General features: G+C 51.2%; 1 protein-coding gene across 2 annotated transcripts in view; it reads left to right on the forward strand.

The window, feature by feature from the left end:
- The window catches only part of FSCN1 (fascin actin-bundling protein 1), a 42037-nt gene that overhangs the window by 19046 nt on the left and 3376 nt on the right, over window positions 1-19615 (forward strand). The window contains exons 2-4 of one of the 2 annotated variants that reach the window (XM_035131927.2): window positions 16063-16219; window positions 18696-18820; window positions 19417-19584. In XM_035131927.2, coding sequence (XP_034987818.1) covers window positions 16063-16219; window positions 18696-18820; window positions 19417-19584 — 450 coding nt within the window. The remainder of the gene's footprint in view (window positions 1-16062; window positions 16220-18695; window positions 18821-19416; window positions 19585-19615) is intronic. The other variant, XM_035131928.2, reaches the window with a different exon arrangement.

Below are 19615 nucleotides of genomic sequence, written 5' to 3' on the forward strand. Positions count from 1 at the left end.
TTCCACATACAGTGGTACCTCTACTTACGAATTTAATGCGTTCCGAACGCACATTCGTAAGTAGAAAAAAATTGTAAGTCGAATCCCATAGGAATCCATTGGGAGAAAAAATTCGTAAGTCGAAGCAACCCTATCTAAAAATCCGTAAGTAGAAAAAATCCTATCTAAACCGCATCCAAGATGGCAGACAGAGCTTCATTCGTAAGTAGAGTTACCACTGTATTTTTTTTTGTAAAACATATACACCGCTCGATTGTAAAAACAAAACAAAACTCGACACCACAGGAATCTCAGAGTGCTTCGCAAAGAGAATAAAACAATAAAATTATCAATAAATGCAGTTCAGAGCAACTACTGTATTTAAAACATTTTTTTAAAAAAAAGAAGCAGCAAGAGACTAGAAACAGATTAAAACTTGCACCACGATTCCAGATCTCTGGGTTTATGGGAGTCTGTGGGGCGGGCGCTGCTTGCAGTTTCTGTTTGAGACGAAAGTGTTAACTCGAAGTTTGGCTTTCCTTCCTCGCTGGCTGTTGGGGGTTGCCGCAGCAAGGCACCTTCTCCTGTGTGAGCCCCTGGGGCGGAAAGCCTTGGCTGCCATTCCTGTCTGAGTCCGTTTGCCAGATGTTCACCTTCCTCTGCCCCTGCCCTTCCCTCCCCAGCTCTTCCTGTGTGGAGCAGGGCTCTCCCCAAAGTGGCTCCCTTCCTTTCCCACCTCCCCATCTAGCCTTCCTCTGTTTCTGGGTCCTGGTGACGCAGAAGGTGTTGCACATTTCCCCCTCTTTCCGCACCAGCCGGTTTCCACCCAGCGCAGCGGAACGTGACTCTCCAACCACCCAGCCCTTCTCCCTGAAGCTACAGGGGAACACATCCAGGAACACACCTCGGTCTCTTTGCAAAATGTGGAAGGTGAGTCTTAGAATCAGAACGGTAGAGTTGGAAGGGACCCCAAGGGTCATCCAGTCCAGCCCCCTGCAATGCAAGAATCTCAGCTGAAGCATCCATGACAGGTGGCCATCCAACCTCTGCTTAAAAACCTCCAAGGAAGGAGAGGCCACCACCTTCCGAGGGAGTCTGCTGTATTGTCAGAAAGTTCTTTGTGATACTGAGCCGAAATCTCCTTTCTTGTCACTGGAAGCCATTTGTTCGAGTCCTAATCTCCAGACAGGCATGGCCAAAGTCTGTTTTGGGGTCCTGCCAGTTGGTTTAATCCGGCCCCTGTGGCAGTTTATTTCCTGGGGGGAAATCCTAAACGAAAAAAGCTCAACAACTCTGGTTGGCACTTTCTTTGGTCGGCCTTCATGGCTCTTCACTTCATCAAATCTGGCCCTCTTTGAAAAAAGTTTGGACACCCCCGCATCCAGAGCATGAGAAAACAAGTTTATTCCATCTGACAGCCCTTAAGATATTTGAAGATGGCTCTCGTATCATCTCTGTCTTCTCTTCTCCAGGCTGGACACACCCAACATATCCAGCTCCTTCAAGCGTTCCTCATAAGGCTTCATTTCCCGACCCTGAATCATCTTGTTTGCCTTCCTCTGCACACCTTCCAGCTTGTCAACACCCTTCTTAAATTGTGGTGCCCAGAACTGGACACAGTATTCCAGGTGTGGTCTGACCAGGGCAGATGAGAGCGATGCCCTGGCTTCCCTTGATCTGGACACTAGACCTCTGTTGATGCAGTCCAGAAAAGCATTACCTTTTTTTTTGCTGCTGCATCACACTGTGGACTCATGTTAAGTTTGTGGTCCCCCCAGATCCTTTTCACTAGTAAGCCAGGTGTCCCCCATTTTGTATTTGTGCAGCTGGTTCTTCTTGCCTTGCATTTGCCTGGCGTCTGTCAGGTTGCCCAAGACCTCGATTCTGTGCTGAGCAGATGGAAGGGTACAAGAACAGCCCTGAGCAGGATCAGACCACTAACGCAGCCTCCTGTCCCCGCCCCTGCCATGGCCAGCTGGGTGCCCCAAGGCAAGGCAGCAAGAACTCTTGCTAGAATCCTGCCTGTGGGGTTTCCATAATAGGCACCTGGCTGGCTGCCTGCCTGCTGTGAAAATAGGGATGCTGGGCTAGAGGGGTCCTTGGCCTGATCCTGCAGCCAGGTTCATACGTTCCCTGAAGGTGGAATTCAGAAGCACATGCTAGCTCTGAACAGGGAAGGTTTCTTTTAGCCTGGGGTTGCATGGGCACCCATCTTCCTCTTCCGTGACTTAGCCCCGCTTTGAAAGCCACCTGAGCCAGCCCCCTCTTCTATCTCACGTGCCAGTGAGTTGGCTTAATTTTTTTGCCGCCTGTCAGCTGGATGTGTCCCCAAACGCCTCCATTTGGCTAGTCTAGCAGGATGCAGAAGAGTGGCACAGAAGACTTTGCTGGAGCAAGATGGCAGGATTGTGGCTTCGACAAGGCAGGCAGGAACAGAGGCCTCCAGACTAGGCTGTTGGACTCAAGAGTCCCTCATCCCTCGCTTGTGTGGCCAAGGATGGTGGGTGTTGTAGTTCAGTTTGCTGGAAACCACAGGAAGGGGGAGAGGGCTCTTGTGTGTCCGGATCCTAGTTCCTGCTTTGCCGTTCTTCAGCCCCTTAGAGATCAAGGTGCTGGGCTTGGTGGGCCATGGGCCTGATCCTGCAGACTCTTCTTAGGTTGTGGACATCTAGAGGGCACATACTCCCCATCCTTGACCTATGAAGGGTGGCTGAGAGCTGCATGTCTTTAAAAGCTTTGCCTCTTACAAGCATGGGATGGGGATAGCGCTCTCTCTGTGTGGGTGGGGGGGGGAAGGGTGTGTGTGTGTGAAAAATCACTAATGTGCCCAACTTGGACTAGAACCTCATTTCCTGCCACTGCTGTTCTCACAGCTCCTGGGGAGCAGCAGGTGGCAAGCAGGCCACAAGCTGTTGTCCGGTTAATTTCGGCTGAGCCGCCAATCTGGGAAGGAGCCTCGTGAATTATCATATTATCCACCCGATTGCACAGCTGCCTCGATGCTGGCATTGGTGGTGATGCCGGCCCTGCGGGGGCCGCCAAAAACTCTTGACAAGGGTGAACTTGGCTGGAATGCGAGGCCTTGGGGAAAGGGGGAAGCAGCCGGCTTTGCTTGAGGACCTGGGGGGCTCTGGCAGTCCCAGGGGAATCGCTCTGAATTTTCTCAGAACTGCAGTTGCTTCTACATAGTTGCCAGCAAACTGTCGAAAATCCTGCAAGCTGATGCAAGGCATCAAAGTAGTCTGCCTTGGGAGCCTCTGGTGAAACAAAAGATTTTTTGAAAGTTTTCAATGCCAGCTGCATCACCTCTTTGTGTGGGTCAGGCCTCCTCAACCTCGGCCCTCCAGATGTTTTGAGACTACAGTTCCCAGCATCCCGGACCACTGGTCCTGCCAGCTAGGGATCATGGGAGTTGTAGGCCAAAAACACCTGGAGGGCCGAGGTTGAGGAAGCCTGGTGTAGGTTGTTGACACTCTCAAGTAACTCTCAGTAGGTTCACGAGGAAGGACTTCTTGTGAAGAGGGGCTTTCCCAGGTGAGGTTCATCTCTGCATTTTCCCCAAATCCCGGAAACTTAAATGCATGATTTGTGCTTGCGATGGGAGTGGGCACCCAAGTCTCCAGGGAAGGCCAGAAAGCCCTCTCCCAATGCTGTTCTAGACTTGGTACCATAGGCACAGGGTTATAAACTTAGATATATAAGCTAGGCATCAAATGGCTTCTTAAACAGAGGTTAAAGTTGCCAAAACAGAACGCCTAGTTGCCAGGCTGCTCGAAAGTTGTATTTTTCCATACAGCTTTTTGATTCCTGAAATTCGTTCTGATTGAGCAGATAAAATTTCACAGACAAGTTCTGCAGGATGTGTTGTTAGTGTGGGGAAACAGGCAAGATCCAAGGATCCCTAGGCATGCATCTCCAGATGGCCGAGACGTCAGGCGGCATCCTCACTTGGTCGCAAGTGGCCGAGAGCCAGGTACGAAAGGCGCCTGGCGGATTTCGGTTGCTGCATAGGTAGGACCAGAAGCGCAGAGCTCCCAACCCACAGAACTAATCCAGGAGGACACCATTGTCAATGGCATTGAAAGCTACAGAGAAGCAGGAGCCAGGTTGCATCCCCCCCCCCCGCCCTGCTCTCTGCAGAGGCGTCTGTTAGGGGCGGCCAAAAGCAACTCGGTCACACAGCCAGGCCTGAACCCAGATTGGAAGGGACCTAAATAATCTGTGCCATAATAATAATCTTTCCCCATTTGCACCTGCAAGACGGTTGCTCCAGTCCAAGGGGTTTCTTTAGGAGTGACCAGACAAGGCGGTCTCTTCTCACTGTATATAAAAATGCACGAGGTTTAAGTTCCTGCCTAATCGACTTTTGGGAGCCTTGAGCCGGTTTGACTCCGGAGAGGCAGCTGAGTTTTTCTCTCCCATGTGCTCCTTGCTTTGAGGAGTAACCAGCAGGGCATCCTCAGCGGGGCCTGTAATTGTCCTGTTCCCTGTGGAATGCAAATGCACGCTTGCGTCCTCGCGCTCCCTCTAGGATACGCATCTGTGGCCCCCCGGAGCCATTTGCCATTCCTCCCTGCCAGAGACTTGTCATGGCTTGCCCCTGAGAGGAGCTGTACTCAGGAGGGAATCTGGGGCGCCAATTTGGACCTAGGAGCAAAGCGGAGAGCTCTGAGCCCGGAGGGCTTGTTGCTCTTGCGAGTCGTGATCCTGAGAGACCCGTTCCAGTTCTGCACAGGCCTTGACTGATCCCGCCCCTGCGGGGTTTGTTTTCTAGCCCACACTGGGGGAATCTTAGAACTGTGGCCCCCAAGGGTCACCCAGGCCAGCTCCCCTGCAGTGCAGGAATCACAACAAAAGTATCCACAAGCTCTTTCTGTGTCTGCTGAAAACCTCATGCAGGTTTGTGGCATTGCATGTCAGGGAGATCTTTCGGGGATGCCTGCTTCTCCACGCCAGACCTATGAGATCTTGCTGCTTCTTCTTAATAATAATAATAATAATAATAATAATTAATAATAATAATAATAATTTATTATTTATACCCCGCCCATCTGGCCGGGTTCCCCCAGCCACTCTGGGCGGCTTCCAACAAAATATCAAAATACAGAAATCCATCAGACATTAAAAGCTTCCCTGAACAGGGCTGCCTTAAGATGCCTTCTAAAGGTCTGGTAGTTGTTGTTCTCTTTGACCTCTAGTGGGAGGGCATTTCACAGGGTGGGTGCCACTACCGAGAAGGCCCTCTGCCTGGTTCCCTGTAACTTGGCTTCTCGCAGCGAGGGAACCGCCAGAAGGCCCTCGGCGCTGGACCTCAGTGTCCGGGCAGAACGATGGGGGAGGAGACGCTCCTTCAGGTATACTGGACCGAGGCCGTTTAGGGCTTTCAAGGTCAGCACCAACACTTTGAATTGTGCTCGGAAATGAACTGTGAGCCAATGTAGGTCTTTCAGGACCGGTGTTATGTGGTCTCGGTGGCCGCTCCCAGTCACCAGTCTGGCTGCCGCATTCTGGGTTAGTTGTAGTTTCCGGGTCACCTTCAAAGGCAGCCCCACGTAGAGCGCATTGCAGTAGTCCAAGCGAGAGATAACTAGAGCATGCACCACTTTGGTGAGACAGTCCACGGGCAGGTAGGGTCTCAGCCTGCGTACCAGATGGAGCTGATAAACAGCTGCCCTGGACACAGAATTGACCTGCGCCTCCATGGACAGCTGTGAGTCCAAAATGACTCCCAGGCTGCACACCTGGTCCTTCAGGGGCACAGTTACCCCATTCAGGACCAGGGAGTCCTCCACACCTGCCCGTCTCCTGTCCCCCACGAACAGTACTTCTGTCTTGTCGGGATTCAACCTCAATCTGTTAGCCGCCATCCATCCTTCCTTGGAGATAGCCAACCAGCTGGTCCAGGGAGCTGGTCTACCAATCCTGCTCTTGCTGGAAAACTCTGGGGAGTCTCCTGCTGCTCCCTGGAGCCCAGCTTGGAAGGTGCTGAGCCGGACTGACAGAGGAATCCGCAGTTTAGGCCTTGAAGCTCCTCTCTTCTGCAGCTCCCATTTCTTGTGTTGACGCTCGACCTTTCTTCCACCCTCCTCCGACCTGGTGCCCTCCAGGGCAGGTGCTTGGGCCGTCCCCAAGAGGGGGCCCAGTCACTGTAGTGTTGGGAAAGGGACCCCCCAGGGACATCTAGTCCACCCCCCCTGCAATGTGTGCCATTTGCACAGGAGGGCGATCCAGCTGCTGTGGTCTCATCCGGCAGGGATGCTCTTAGCGGATACCGTAATTTGGGGAGAGCAGCTGGGCCCTCAGCCCTTCCCTCCAGAATCTGGCCCAATATGGTTTCTGGTTTGAAATTCATGTGACAGACAAACAACCTGCGCTGTGGGGGGGGGGGGCTAGAGGACCCTTGGGGGGGTACCTTCAATCGCTGCTGTTTGATGCCCCAGCCTGCCCCTTCCCTTCTCTGCAAGCCCCACTTCCCACAGCTTCCTTCAACCTTTTCAGAAACTGGTCAAGGCAAGTTAAGTGTCTTATCTCTCTCTCTTTAATTGCCACTCTTGCGTGGATACCAGACGGGAAATCACCCGACTTCTCAGGAGGCTCCGCCTGACCTTGGCAAGACGGGTAATTAAAAGTCTGACTCTGCTGTTATCGGCAGATGCGCTCCAGGGATCCATCTTGGAGAGGCGTCCCGGGGAAATAAAAAACCATGCCCTTCTGGCTTGGGAGGAGGGCTGTAGGGGAAGAGGGCTGCAGGCTGAAACGGCGGAGAGAGCCACTGCCAGTCTCTAGGCAATACTATTTATCAAGTATTATTTTTATGTATTTGTTGCATTATTATATCCCACCTTTCCTTCTAAGGAGCTCAAGGTGGAGTGCCTCCTCCTCCCCCTCCTCATTTTATTTCCACAACAACCCTGTGAGGTAGGTTAGGCTGAGAGGCAGCAACCAGCCCCCAAGGTCACACCTGGGGAGCTTCATGGCTGAGCCGGGATTCGAACCCTGGTCTCTCGCAGGTCCCGATCCAACACTCTAACCACTATACCACACTGCTAGATAGGGCAAAGGTCTGACATTAATAAATACCCTGTGTACATTTATTAAAAAATTCTTTAAATTTCCTCGGAGGAAATCACTTAACTAGTGAATCACTTAAGAGGAACGTGTTTTACAGATGTACACTGTTGTGGCAAGTTAGAACGGAGCACAGCCTTTTGGAAGTTGTCTGGAAACTTTGGCAGGTCCAGGATGCTGCAGTCAGATTGCTGATCGGAGCCGGTTTCAGGGAGAAAAGCAATGTGCGAATTGCAAGAGCTCCACTGGGTGCTAGTCCATTTCCGGGTCCGATTCGAAGCTGTGCTTTGCAGCCATTAAAGTGCTTGAGCCCAGGTTATGTGGGGGGCTGGGGAGATCTCCATCGGGAGATCACGGCTGAAGCGGCTGCTTGGGCATGAATCTCCCTTTGTTTGGGGGGGCAGAAGCCTTGAAGCAGCTCTGGCTGGCGGCTGGAGAGACCCCTGGGGAACCTCTCTCTTTTCGGACTCCATTGAGGAAGAAATGCTAGTTGGGAAAGGTGAGAAATACTGGTAAATGGGCCTGGCAAATAGAATAGCCAGCCCTTCGTTGCAGGCAGGAGCCTCATTTGCTGCAGCAGGACAGAATGTGGCTCTGGCTGTGCCAATTGACTTTAATTTCCCCATCTCAGAAGTGGCTTTATCTCAACAACAACAATAATAAATTTATTATTTATACCCCGCCCATTCGGCTGGGTTTCCCCAGCCACTCTGGGTGGCTTCAAACAAAGATTTAAAATACATTAAAATGTCACACATTAAAAACTTCCCTAAACAGGGCTGCCTTCAGATGTCTTCTAAAAGTCAGATAGTTGTTTATTTCCTTGACATCTGATGGGAGGGCGTTCCACAAGTCGGGTGCCACTACCGAGAAGGCCCTGTGCCTGGGCTTTCCATCACCCGCTCCCCAGCCATTTTTGGCCACAGGTGCCAGGAACTGAAGCAGGGGCCTTTCTGTATGAAGCGTGAGCTAGTGTTGTCCCCCCCCCCCCCGTCGCCCGTTAAGGTTTCTGCTTTTGTTAAAACCAAGCTGCTAGTCCTCATGGTATGTCTGAAAGGCATTGAGCAGCACCTACATTGGAAGCTGGCACAGTCAGGTATTTGGGACTTGGGGCGTGGCGTAGCGTCTATGCCCTTCTGTGACAAGTGAAATAAGAAATAATATGCAGATGTTCCTAAATGTATAAGAGCCTCAGAATCCGATGCTTCTTGGTACGGATTTCTTGACGTGTCTGAGACACACAGGGTAGAGGGGAGTTGGCATGTCAAGGCAGGCGGCTGCCTTCCTTCCTGCTGGTTTTCTTGTGCTCCAAAGGCAGCAACAGGAAATGAGTCTCACGTCCTCATGGAAAGGTAAAAGGTGAAAGCACAGGCTATTAAACTTGTATGCCACCCTATACCCATAGATCTTGGGGTGGTTCACAATGTAAAATTACAATATGAAAAAGACAAAATACAAGGTGTGATTGGGAATTGGACAGTGAGAAATGTTCGAACATACAATCGGCATCGGAAATCCACAAAATGCTCACAGTTGGGTATGGAGATGAAGCTGTAACTCGAAGGACAGTGTGTGTGAGAGTGGTTTAAGCGTTTCCGTGAAGGGCGGCAAACTATTGAAGATCACCCTTGGTCTGGCAGACCGTGGACAAGGAGAACAGCACCAAATGTGAGTTATTGATGTGGGATCAGTGTTTATCCATGGCGGAAGAATTGCATATTCCTTGTGAAATTGTTACTGCGGTTACTGAGTTGTCCCACCCTCCATAGTCTCCCGATCTGGCCCCACCAGATTTCTTTTTCCAAAACTGAAATCTGCACTGGAAGGGCACAGATTTTTCCAACATTTCACATGTCCAAGCCACTGTGATGGGGGAACTGGAAGCAGTACGAAAAGAGGACTTCTCCAGAAGTTTCCAACAGTTCTGCAAACGTTGTCAACGGTGCATTGTGTCCGGGGGGGGGGGGGGAGGTACTTTGAAGGCCTGTGAGGCATGTATGTTCGAATATTTCTCACTGTCCGATTTCTGTGGCCATTCACCAAACTTTCCGGTCACACCTTTTACATAATAAAAATGAGAACCAAAACACCACTGGGCTCAGGTTTGCCGGCTGGTAAAATCCTGGGGCTTGAGGCAGCTGGGCTGCATTAGCCATGAAGCTAAGCCTACGAAGAACCTTGCGGGATCAGGCCAATCTAGCCCAGCTTCCTGTCCTCCCAGTGGCCAGCCAGATGCCCCCAAAGGGAAGCAAACTTGCCCCCTCCACTATTCTAAGGCAGACTGTCCCTGTCCATGGAGGTTCTGCATAGGAATCCTACGGCTGCCTTCAGATGTCTTCTAAAAGTCTGGTAGTTGTTTTCCTCTTTGACATCTGTTGGGAGGGCGTTCCACAGGGCAGGCGCCACCACCGAAAAGGCCCTCTGCCTAGTTCCCTGCAACTTGGCTTCTCGCAACGAGGGAACTGCCAGACGGCCCTCGGTGCTGGACCTCAGTGTCCAGGCAGAATGATGGAGGTGGAGACGCTCCTTCAGGTATACTGGACCGAGACCATTTAGGGCTTTAAAGGTCAGCACCGACACTTTGAATTGTGCTCGGAAACGTACTGGGAGCCAATGTAGATCTTTCAAGACCGGTGTTATGTGGTCTCGGCGGCTGCTCCCAGTCACCAGTCTAGCTTCCGCATTCTGGATTAGTTGTAGTTTCCGGGTCACCTTCAAAGGTAGCCCCACGTAGAGCGCATGGCAGTAGTCCAAGCGGGAGATAACTAGAGCATGCACCACTCTTGCTAGACAGTCTGCAGGCAGGTAGGGTCTCAGCCTGCGTACCAGGTGGAGCTGATAGACAGCTGCCCTGGACACAGAATTGACCTGCGCCTTCATGGACAGCTGTGAGTCCAAAATGACTCCCAGGCTGCGCACCTGATCCGTGTGGGTTAGCGAGAGGCAGGAGGTGCCATTTTGGGCTTCTCCCCCTTGGCTCCTGTGGGGAGGGGGCAGCCAGGAGAGGTGTGAAGCGATCGGAGCCAGGAGGAGATGGCAGCTCCCAAACGGAGGTGCAGAACGTGGGTCTGGTGACACCCGTTAGTTTTCTTTTAGGTCCTGCTTGTGGGCACCTGGTTGGCCACTGCAGGAAGCCAGACTCTGGCCTGGGTGAGACCAGATTCTGGGTTCTTGCTCTGTGTCCCTAGGGGTTCAGGGCAGGACCTTTGGCTTGATGTTGGATGGAAGAGTTGTGTCCAGTCCTGGAAAAAACCCTCCATGGGGCTGCACCTCCCCGGACCCCCTTGGGTGAGGGGTCCTTTTGGGTTGTCTAGAGCAGGGGTCAGCAACCCTTTTCAGCCGTGGGCCGGTCCGCCGTCCCTCAGACCATGTGGTGGGCCAGACAATATTTTGGGGGGAAAAACATGAACCAATTCCTATGCCCCACAAATAACCCAGAGATGCATTTTAAATAAAAGGACACATTCTACTCAGGTAAAAACATGCTGATTCCCGGACCATCCGTGGGCCGGATTGAGAAGGCGATTGGGCCGCATCCGGCCCACGGGCCTTAGGTTGCCTACCCCTGGTTTAGAGCCAGCTGTGCAGACTTGCTGGTCCATGAAAGGCCAGCAAGCTAGCAGAGTCAGGGTTTTGCCTTTTTTTTTTTGACCCTCCTGCACCGTTTCAGGTTTCAGCCATCTTCGAAAGGATGCTCGCTGCAGTTCTGGCCGCATTCCTTTCCGATGAATCCATGTAACCCAACTCCCCGGCTGGCTTTTGGGGCAGGGGCTCGGGAAATCCTTGGCGAGTCCTGAAGCCTTTCTCTCTGTCGCCTCACTCTTGAGTCTTGTTTCTCAGCTACTCGCTAAAGTGACGCATCCCTTAAGATCTTGGTTGCAAAAACTGCTTCCCTAAGCAGCGCTAAACAGGAAAATCTCTAGTGCCTTTTTCTCTCCTATCTATGGCTAGGGAAATTGTTTTTACCAATAATGATTTTCATGGCATTCATATCCCTCCTTTTTTTTCTCCCCAAAGAGCTATAGGCAGTATAAAGAGAGAATGTCATTTTCAATGGTGAAAATGGGAAAATGCGCCTCGGAAGCCATTCGAAAACGGAAGCAATTACTTCCGGGTTTTTGGCATTCGGGTTCCAAAATGTTCGATTTCCAAGATGCTTGAAATATGAGGTTCCACTGTACCTATCAGGGTTGCAAAGCAGTTCATAAGGAGGTGAACCAAAGGTTTGGGCTGGAGGATTTGTGAGCAACCCAGGGCCTCTTCCCACCCACCCCGGTGCCAAGATCTCAGGGGTGCCTGCCTCGACTATGGAGTTGGGAGCAAGGAATTGCAGTCTGTTCTTCTGTAGGGGGAGTGAAGAGGGACTTTTCAGGCCCTTTGCCTAGGTGAGGGTCCCTCTGAAAGTCGTTGGGTCTCTGCTCTGGCAGATATAAAACGAGGCAGAAATATACCCTCAAAGCACTTTCTAAGATGAAACCAGCCGATGCACAGGAAAGTCAAAACAAAGAAGTGATTGTTTTGGGTGGCTGTATCTCCTTGTTCAGCTGGGGCAACTCAGCCTGCAGAGCACGAGACTCTTAATCAGGGTTGTGGGTCTGAGCCCCACCTTGGGCAAAAAGATTCCTGCATTGCAGGGGGTTGGACTAGATGACCCTCAGGATCCCTTCCAACTCTGCAATTCTGTGAACCCCTGGTCATTGAAGGGAGCTGCCAGACCTGTGGTTTCCTGAGCTCTCTGGCAGATATATTTGCCAAAAAAAAGGTTACCTTGCCCTTTGTTCTCTCAGAGGTTATGTGACCTTGCCAGTTATCATCTTCATTCCAGTATAATCATCTGTCATTTTCTGGTGGGACTTTTTACAGTTAAAAAAGCAATGATGCAGGATAATGGCCAAATTTTGTGCAAATAAACAGTGCCAATGGAAAGGCCTTATACTTGCTATTGTTATAGTGCCCGTCCTAGAATAAAAGTGTGTGTGTGTGTGTGTAACAACACAATGTCAGTTGTCTGAGAATCTGGCATCTCTGGGTGGTACCGGCTTGGTGGACAAATGGCCATTTGCCAAATTGGTCTCTGGGATGACCAGTAGGACGGGCAGTAAATAAAAGCCGTGAAAGGAGCAGAACAACAAATGATCTTCCTGCATGTGGGTGAACACTGGAAGCTGCTTTGTCTAGCTCCATATTTTCTCTGCCAAGGAGGAGCAGCAGAGTGGCTTCTGGATTATGTTGCACTACAACTTCCCATCAGGCCTAGTGGTCAGCATGGCCAATGGTCAGGGGTGACAATACATACCGGTTATGGACGGCCACCAGGTCCCCAGCCCTGGTCTCCCATGGTGACACCTCTCTGGGGGTTTTGGGAAGTGAGTCTTCCGCAGCCCCACCTGAAGATGCCAGGGCTGCTTACAGAGCAGGTGCTCAGCTGGGGCCCTTTCTGTCTGTCTGTCCGTCCAGTGGGTGGGTGCTGCTAACAGACCAGCACAGCCATAGCAGCTTTGCCGCTTCATACAAACCAATAGTCAAGGATGGAGACTTGTTGAGTCCGTGATCTTGCCCTCCTCTTTCTTCTCTTGCTGGAACAGAGAGGAGCAACATTCCCATTCCTTAAAGCTCTCCGGCTGCCTCTTATTCCCAAGGCAATCCAGCAGCTGCCTTTGTGCTGTGGAAACAGCTCAGGTCTTCTCCCCCCCCCTCCATTGCAGCTGTCTGCTCTTGTCTCGGCTTCCCTTTCCCAAAGCTGTTCTTGGGCTGTCTCTCTCCTGCATCCCAGATTGTCCCCAGATTGGAGACCTCCTTACTCCCCTCCCCTTTAGCAAGAGTCAGGCCAGGGGCCCATCTATCTAATCCAGCATCCCCTTCTCCCAGGGGCCAACCAGGTGCTATTTATGAAACCCACAAGCCCGTCTTGAGCACACGAGCAGCACTCTCTCCCCCTGGGAGATTCAGAAGCATGGCTTCCTCCACCTGGCTAGGAGCTCTCAATCGCCCCCTCCTCCATTAATTTGTCTGATCTCCTTCTAAAGCCATCCAAGTTGAGCCCCTCCTGGTCATTATGGCATTTTCAGTTTTGAGAAACCTCTCCCAATGTGCACCAGGCTTCTAGCCATGTGCCTTTAGAAAGAGAAGCCCCCTCGGTTGAGAAGGCAAGTTCAGACGCATCTGCCTTGAGGGGCCGGGGGTCCCCATTGCAGAAGAACTCTGCCGTGGCCTCAACTGCAGACCTCCCTGAGCGAGCCTTGCAAATAGGAACTAGCTGCAAGCATGAGGGGGAGGGGGGTTAGGCACCCTGCTAGGATGAAACATGTTTCTTTTCTGTATTGATAGTAATTATTCCCAAATTTGCACCTCTGTGTGGAAATCAGAGGATGCGAATCTGTTTGCTCTTTTTGTCTGAGTGGCCACCCAGTGAAATCTAGGGACATAATTCTCCTGGCTTTGCTGTTCCTTCCCCATCTCTGCAATGGGCATCATTTTCAGCAGTGACACTTATTGGAAGCCCTTTTGGAAATGCTCACCCGGTCCGGGTCCGGGTTGCGTGGAGCCCCTGACCCCCACATCCCATTTACATGAGACACCAGGCAGAACCAGCCTCTCCCCCCCCCTTCCTCCCTTCTGCATGACTTTTGCATTCTTTGATTGGCCTGTTCAGCTCCCAGATGTGAATGAGCTCCAGCTGTGGAGCTGGAACTTGAAAGGCAGCTTTGGGCTGCCTTGGGGGATGGGAGAGGAGCTCGTGTCCACAGAGTGGGGAGCCACATGCAGACACGGAGGGGGGGGGACTGCAATCTGTGCAGCCCCAGGGAGAGCAGGTTTTGGGAGGGGGGCAGCTGCTGTGTTTGGGAGTGGCTTCTCCCTGAGCAGTTGATTTGGCAGATGAAAAGGTTCCTACGTTCTTCAGGGTTGCCAGACCTCCAGCTCTCACCTGAAGTGAGAAAGCCCTTAATAAGAATTTTAAAATCGCCAAGAAGACTGTGCATTGCAGCTTGCAAGCCTTCAGATCAGGAGCTGGCTGCAAATTCTAGCGTAGAATCATAGATTCAGAGTTGGAAGGGCCCCCTTGAGTCATCTAGTCTAACCCAGGCACCCCCAACCTTTGGCCCTCCAGATGTTTTGGACTACAATTCCCATCATCCCTGGCCACTGGTCCTGTTAGCTAGGGATCATGGGAGTTGTAGGCCAAAACATCTGGAGGGCCGAAGGTTGGGGATGCCTGGTCTAACCCCTTGCAATGCAGGCATCACAACACTCAGCGAGATCGGCACTCCTCTGCTTCCTTCTCCCAATTAACCTCCGTCTCCAGGGTCCGTCCTGTGACATCACTTGGGGCCACTCCTGGGTATCAGGTTTGGGCCTGAGAATCTCAGGGGCTAGGATGCTCCTTTCCTGGCAACCCTGCGCCGCTGACTCCACTTCTTTCAGGGTTGCATTCTCAGCCACAAAAGAGATTTTCACAGTTGCTGTCCTGTTCCATTGCTTTCTCCCTGCTTTCCAAATGAGGCTCTGGACTTTCAGTGTGAAACTTTGTGGTTTTGCTGACTTCCAAAGCAGCAGGATGGCTCCCAAAATTAATTCCAGGCTTGTGTTTGTGGAGGTGCGGTGGTTCGGGGTGGGAATGGGGCAAAGAACCAGTATGGCGTTTGGCCTGATGTGAATCGTGTCACCAATGAATTAACAGCAAGGAATGCCAGGGAACTGGATCCTGTGCTTGAAAGTTCCAGGGCCAGTGGAGTCCAAGAAGGCTCCACAGCAGGGGCTGCCAGCGTGGTGCCCAGGGGCACACTGCTACCCCAAGGTCTTCCTCTGATGCTTGCACAACCCCCACCCCTTGGTCAGGTGGGGGGTTGCCTTTTTCCTCACTCAGAAATCCCAGGGGCCCCAAGTAGGTTGGTTCCTGTGGGAGGGAGTTCCACAGAATTTTCCGACGCTTGTCTTCACTGCATGTGCTCTAAAACAGGGGGGTTTGCATTGCAACTCTGGAAAACGTGTGGAGCTGGAGACTTTCCCGGCTCTGGAAAGCTGCTTTCTCTCTCTCCTTTTCTTTTCCTTTTTTTTTTGGAGCCTGCATCTGCTGACGAAGCAAATTTTTGCCTTGGCTTCCTCTCTCCTGGGAGCCCTGCTTGTTATGTCTAGCTCTCGCAGCAAACAAGAACTTCCAAGATTGCGCCAGAGGCAGCTGCTGGCTGAAGTCACATGGGGTGGGGTGGGGTGCGGGGCCCCCCTCTAGGCCAGTGTCTTAATTTGTATGTATCTTTTTACTTTTGAGTCCCCTGCTGCTCCCAGACCAGGTCTTCCCTGAGTCAGCTTGGTTGCAAACACAGCCCAAAGTGGGTGGTAAGAGAACGCTGAAAATAAGGGCTGAGGTTCCATTTTGCAAGGCATCCTTTAGGCCAGTGTTTCCCAACCTTTGGTCTCCAGCTGTTTCAGACTAAAATTCCCATCAACCCTGACCACTGGTCTTGCTAGCTAGTGATGATGGGAGTTGTAGTCCAAAAACAGCTGGAGACCAAGGGTTGGGAAACAGTGCTTTAGGCGGCTCCAGGCTCCTCTTAAATACTCTTTGCCCTGCAGCGGCTGGCGAGAGACTGACTGGCTTGAGTTGGGGATTTTTCAGCTGTGATTCCTACATTGCAGAGGGTTGGCCTAGATGACTCTTGGGTGTCCCTTCCAGCTCTACACTTCTGTGAGTCTTTACAGCAAGCTATAGTTGCGCCTGGGCGTACCACAATTCGGAAGCAAGTGTGCACAGTTCTACTTGGTACAAGAAGCAGCGTATAGGGATCTAGGCCTCCCGATATGTTTGATGGTTGACAGAGGCCATTTCTCTCTGTCTTTCTTTCTGTCTAATAATAACAATAATAATAACAATAATAATTTATTCATACCCCACCCATCTGGCTGGGTTTCCCCAGCCACTCTGGGCGGCTTCCAACAGAAAAATAAAACACAGTAATCTATTAAACATTAAACGCCTCCCTGAAACATTAAACATTATCCCCTTCCCTCCTTTCTCAGGAATGGACCTTTCTGCCAATCAGGATGAGGAGAGCGACCAGGAAACCTTCCAACTGGAAATCAACAAAGATACTAAGAAATGCACCTTCCGGACCTATACTGGGAAATACTGGACACTGACCTCCAATGGGGGGGTGCAATCCACAGCCTCCACTAAGTGAGTCCTCTTTTAGGCACATGTGTCTGAATGAGATTTTGGGGCATCCCTGTGAATAGTTTAGGATATGAGGTTTTGGGGTTTTTTTAAAGGAGGTGATGGGACCCAGGTGGCGCTGTGGGTTAAACCACTGAGCCTAGGGCTTGCTGATCAGAAGGTCGGCGGTTCGAATCCCCGCGACGGGGGGCTTTGTCATGCTGGCCACATGACCTGGAAGCTGTACGCCGGCTCCCTTGGCCAATAATGCGAGATGAGCGCGCAACCCCAGAGTCGGTCACGACTGGACCTAATGGTCAGGGGTCCCTTTACCTTTACCTTTAAAGGAGGTGATGTGCTGTCGTTGCTGTTTTACTTACTTATTGAGTGCCATAATTTCTATACCCCATGTCTTTTTTAAAAAGAAAATAAATTGTGGTAGTAGTGAACAACACAAAACCAACCACAGCATTATGTCAATAAAACAAATGGGAAATGCATCATGAATCCATAGAGGAGAGCAGGGCATCAGAGAATCTCATCATTCTTCCAGGGAAGACTGAGTGAGCAGGTGAATTTCAAGTGATACGGTAGGTTCCTGTCTGGTGTTTGCTGGAAGCGCATTCCAAGGGCGCAAGGTACCACCACACTAAAAGCCCTGGTCTCGATGGGCATAAGACAAACCACGGGACTAGGAGAGCCTTTGAATTCAATCCCTTTCCCAATTTATGAATAGGGAATGTGGGTCTCTCTCTCTCTCTCTCTCTCTCTCTCTCTCACACACACACACACACACACACAGTCTTCTTGTGGCACCTTAGAGAATTATCATCCTTATGGCATAATCTTTTCTTGATTACAGTCTCCTTCACCAAATGCAAGTAAACAAAAGCAAAGTCCATGAAAGGATATGCCATAAAACTCTTGCTGGTGTCATCGCTGCGAGAGGCTAATGAGAGGGGTAAAGGTAAAGGACCCCTGACAGTTAAGTCCGGTCGCAAACGACACTGGGGTTGCGGCGCTCATCTCGGTTTACTGGCCAAGGGAGCTGATGTTTGTCCGCAGACAGTTTTTCCGGGTCATGCAGCCAGCATGACTAAGCCGCTTCTGGCGAAACCAGAGCAGCACACGGAAACGCCGTTTACCTTCCCGCTGTAGCGGTACCTATTTATCTACTTGCACTTTGACGTGCTTTTGAACTGCTAGGTTGGCAGGAGCAGGGACCATGCAACGGGAGCTCACCCCGTCACAAGGATTTGAACCGCCGACCTTCTGATCGGCAAGCCCTAGGCTCAGTGGTTCAGACCACAGCGCCACCCGCGTCCCTACTAATGAGGGTTACCTCTTTGGAAAGAGAAATCTAAGCTTCCTTGGAATTGTCACCTGAGTCTGGAAACCTGATCGCCAGGGAAGATCCAGGTGGCGTGTAAAATTCCAGCTGCTGCCATACAACGCTGTCTTGCCCGTGTGCAGACCAAGCACTTGCTTTCCTCTGAGGAGATCGAGGTTGGTTGCATATTGCTGCACAGAGCATCCCACTTCTCCCTGAGGGAATGTTCAGGGAGGCATGAGAGGATATATTGTTTATTAATATCCTTCCTAACTTACGCTAACACTAGCAAGTTCCTTTACTTACAAGAGTTTTACATTGCCCTTTTAAACTCATGGCGGGTAGCTGGTTGCAGGCTTGTGTAAGCCTCTCAATATTAGGTTCCTGGTAAGTTCCCTTATATCTCTCTTAAAAGAATAAACACGCCACAATCTTGATTAACGTATATAAAAGAAGTTTACTCACATCAGTTCACAGTTGGATCCCTGAAGGCAGACTTACAGTGGTACCTCTACTTACGAATTTAATGCGTTCCAAACGCACATTTGTAAGTCGAAAAAAAATTGTAAGTTGAATCCCATAGGAATGCATTGGGAGAAAAAATTCGTAAGTCGAAGCAACCCTATCTACCGGTAAACTGCATCCAAGATGGCGGATGGAGCTCCATTCGTAAGTAGAGTTATTCGTAAGTAGAGGTACCACTGTACTTACAGATGTATATGTGTGGATCTATCCCATGTGGGGATAATCCCAGTGTCCTCTGTTGGCTGAAAGCCAACAGAGCATTTCTAGTTAAAAAGTGCTCCAACCATGGAGGAAGTCAAAAGAGAGAGGGTGTGCTGCGTGACTTATCCTTTTGTTACCTGGAAAGGTAAAGTCACATCCACCTCTAGTCACATGCAAAGGAAGTATGTCCCAGCCAGGAGTAAACAGGAAGTTTTCGACTGGCTGGACCAAACATTCCCCTGCATGTCCACTCTAGGAAAACCAGGAATGTTGTACTTGACTGCTACTTATGTGTCACACCCCACACTCCCTGTATGGAAAGTGAACCCCAGAGCAGCTGAGTCAGGGGGTCCAAGCCGTGTGCAGACACTTCCCCACCCCAAAAGAATAAAACCTTGATGGCCGGCTGTTGCTTCTCGCGTTCACGCACTCTCTCTGCCACAGCAGGAATGCCAACTGTTACTTCGACATCGAGTGGTGCGATCGGCGTATCACCCTGAAAGCGGCAAACGGCAAATATGTCACGGCAAAGAAGAATGGGCAGCTGGCCGCCACGGTGGAGACAGCCAGTAAGGATGCTGTGGCATGGGGGGGGGGCTTTGGTCATGGGGTGCCCAGGGTGAGTGGCAGGCAAGAGCAGCACCAGAGATGGGGAGCCTGCAGGACTCCTCCAAATGAGGCTGGACCCCCCCACTCCCATCATCCCTGACCATTGGCCCACGCTACCTGGAGCCGAGGGGGTTGGGGGCCCAGCAACAAGAGCCCCCACCTCCAGGTGCCCCTCCCTGAAGCAGGTGAGGTTTACCACCAGCCTTGCATGCTCTCCCTCGAAAGCTACAACGCCTGTGATCTTCCAGGCGTACTGTACTTGAGTAGTACAGTATTGTTTTTAAAAAGCTCTATAGAGTTGTAGAGTTGGAAGGGACCCTGTGGGTCATCTAGTCCAACCCCCTCCCTGCAGTGTAGGAATCGCAACTCGAGCATCCTGGACAGATGAGCATCCAACCTCTGCTTAAAAACTTCCAAGGAAGGAGAGTTCGCCACTGTCAAAGATCTTTTGCTGCCAGGAACTCCTTCCTGCTCTTTAGTTGGAATCTCCTTGGTTGCAATTTGAACCCATCTCCCGGCCCATGACCCTCCTTCTGTCTTCTTCCCTGATGGATAGGTGAGACGGAGCACTTTCTCATGAAGCTGATCAACCGGCCCATCATTGTTCTGCGGGGGGAGCATGGCTTCATCGGCTGCCGGAAAGTGACAGGAACCCTGGATTCAAACCGCTCCTCCTACGATGTCTTCCAGCTGGAGTTCAACGACGGGGCCTACAACATCAAAGGTAGGGAACTCCTTCCTCCTTGGTGGAGGGG

Source organism: Zootoca vivipara, chromosome 14, assembly GCF_963506605.1.
Source record: "Zootoca vivipara chromosome 14, rZooViv1.1, whole genome shotgun sequence".
In the NCBI taxonomy this organism is placed as follows: domain Eukaryota; kingdom Metazoa; phylum Chordata; class Lepidosauria; order Squamata; family Lacertidae; genus Zootoca; species Zootoca vivipara.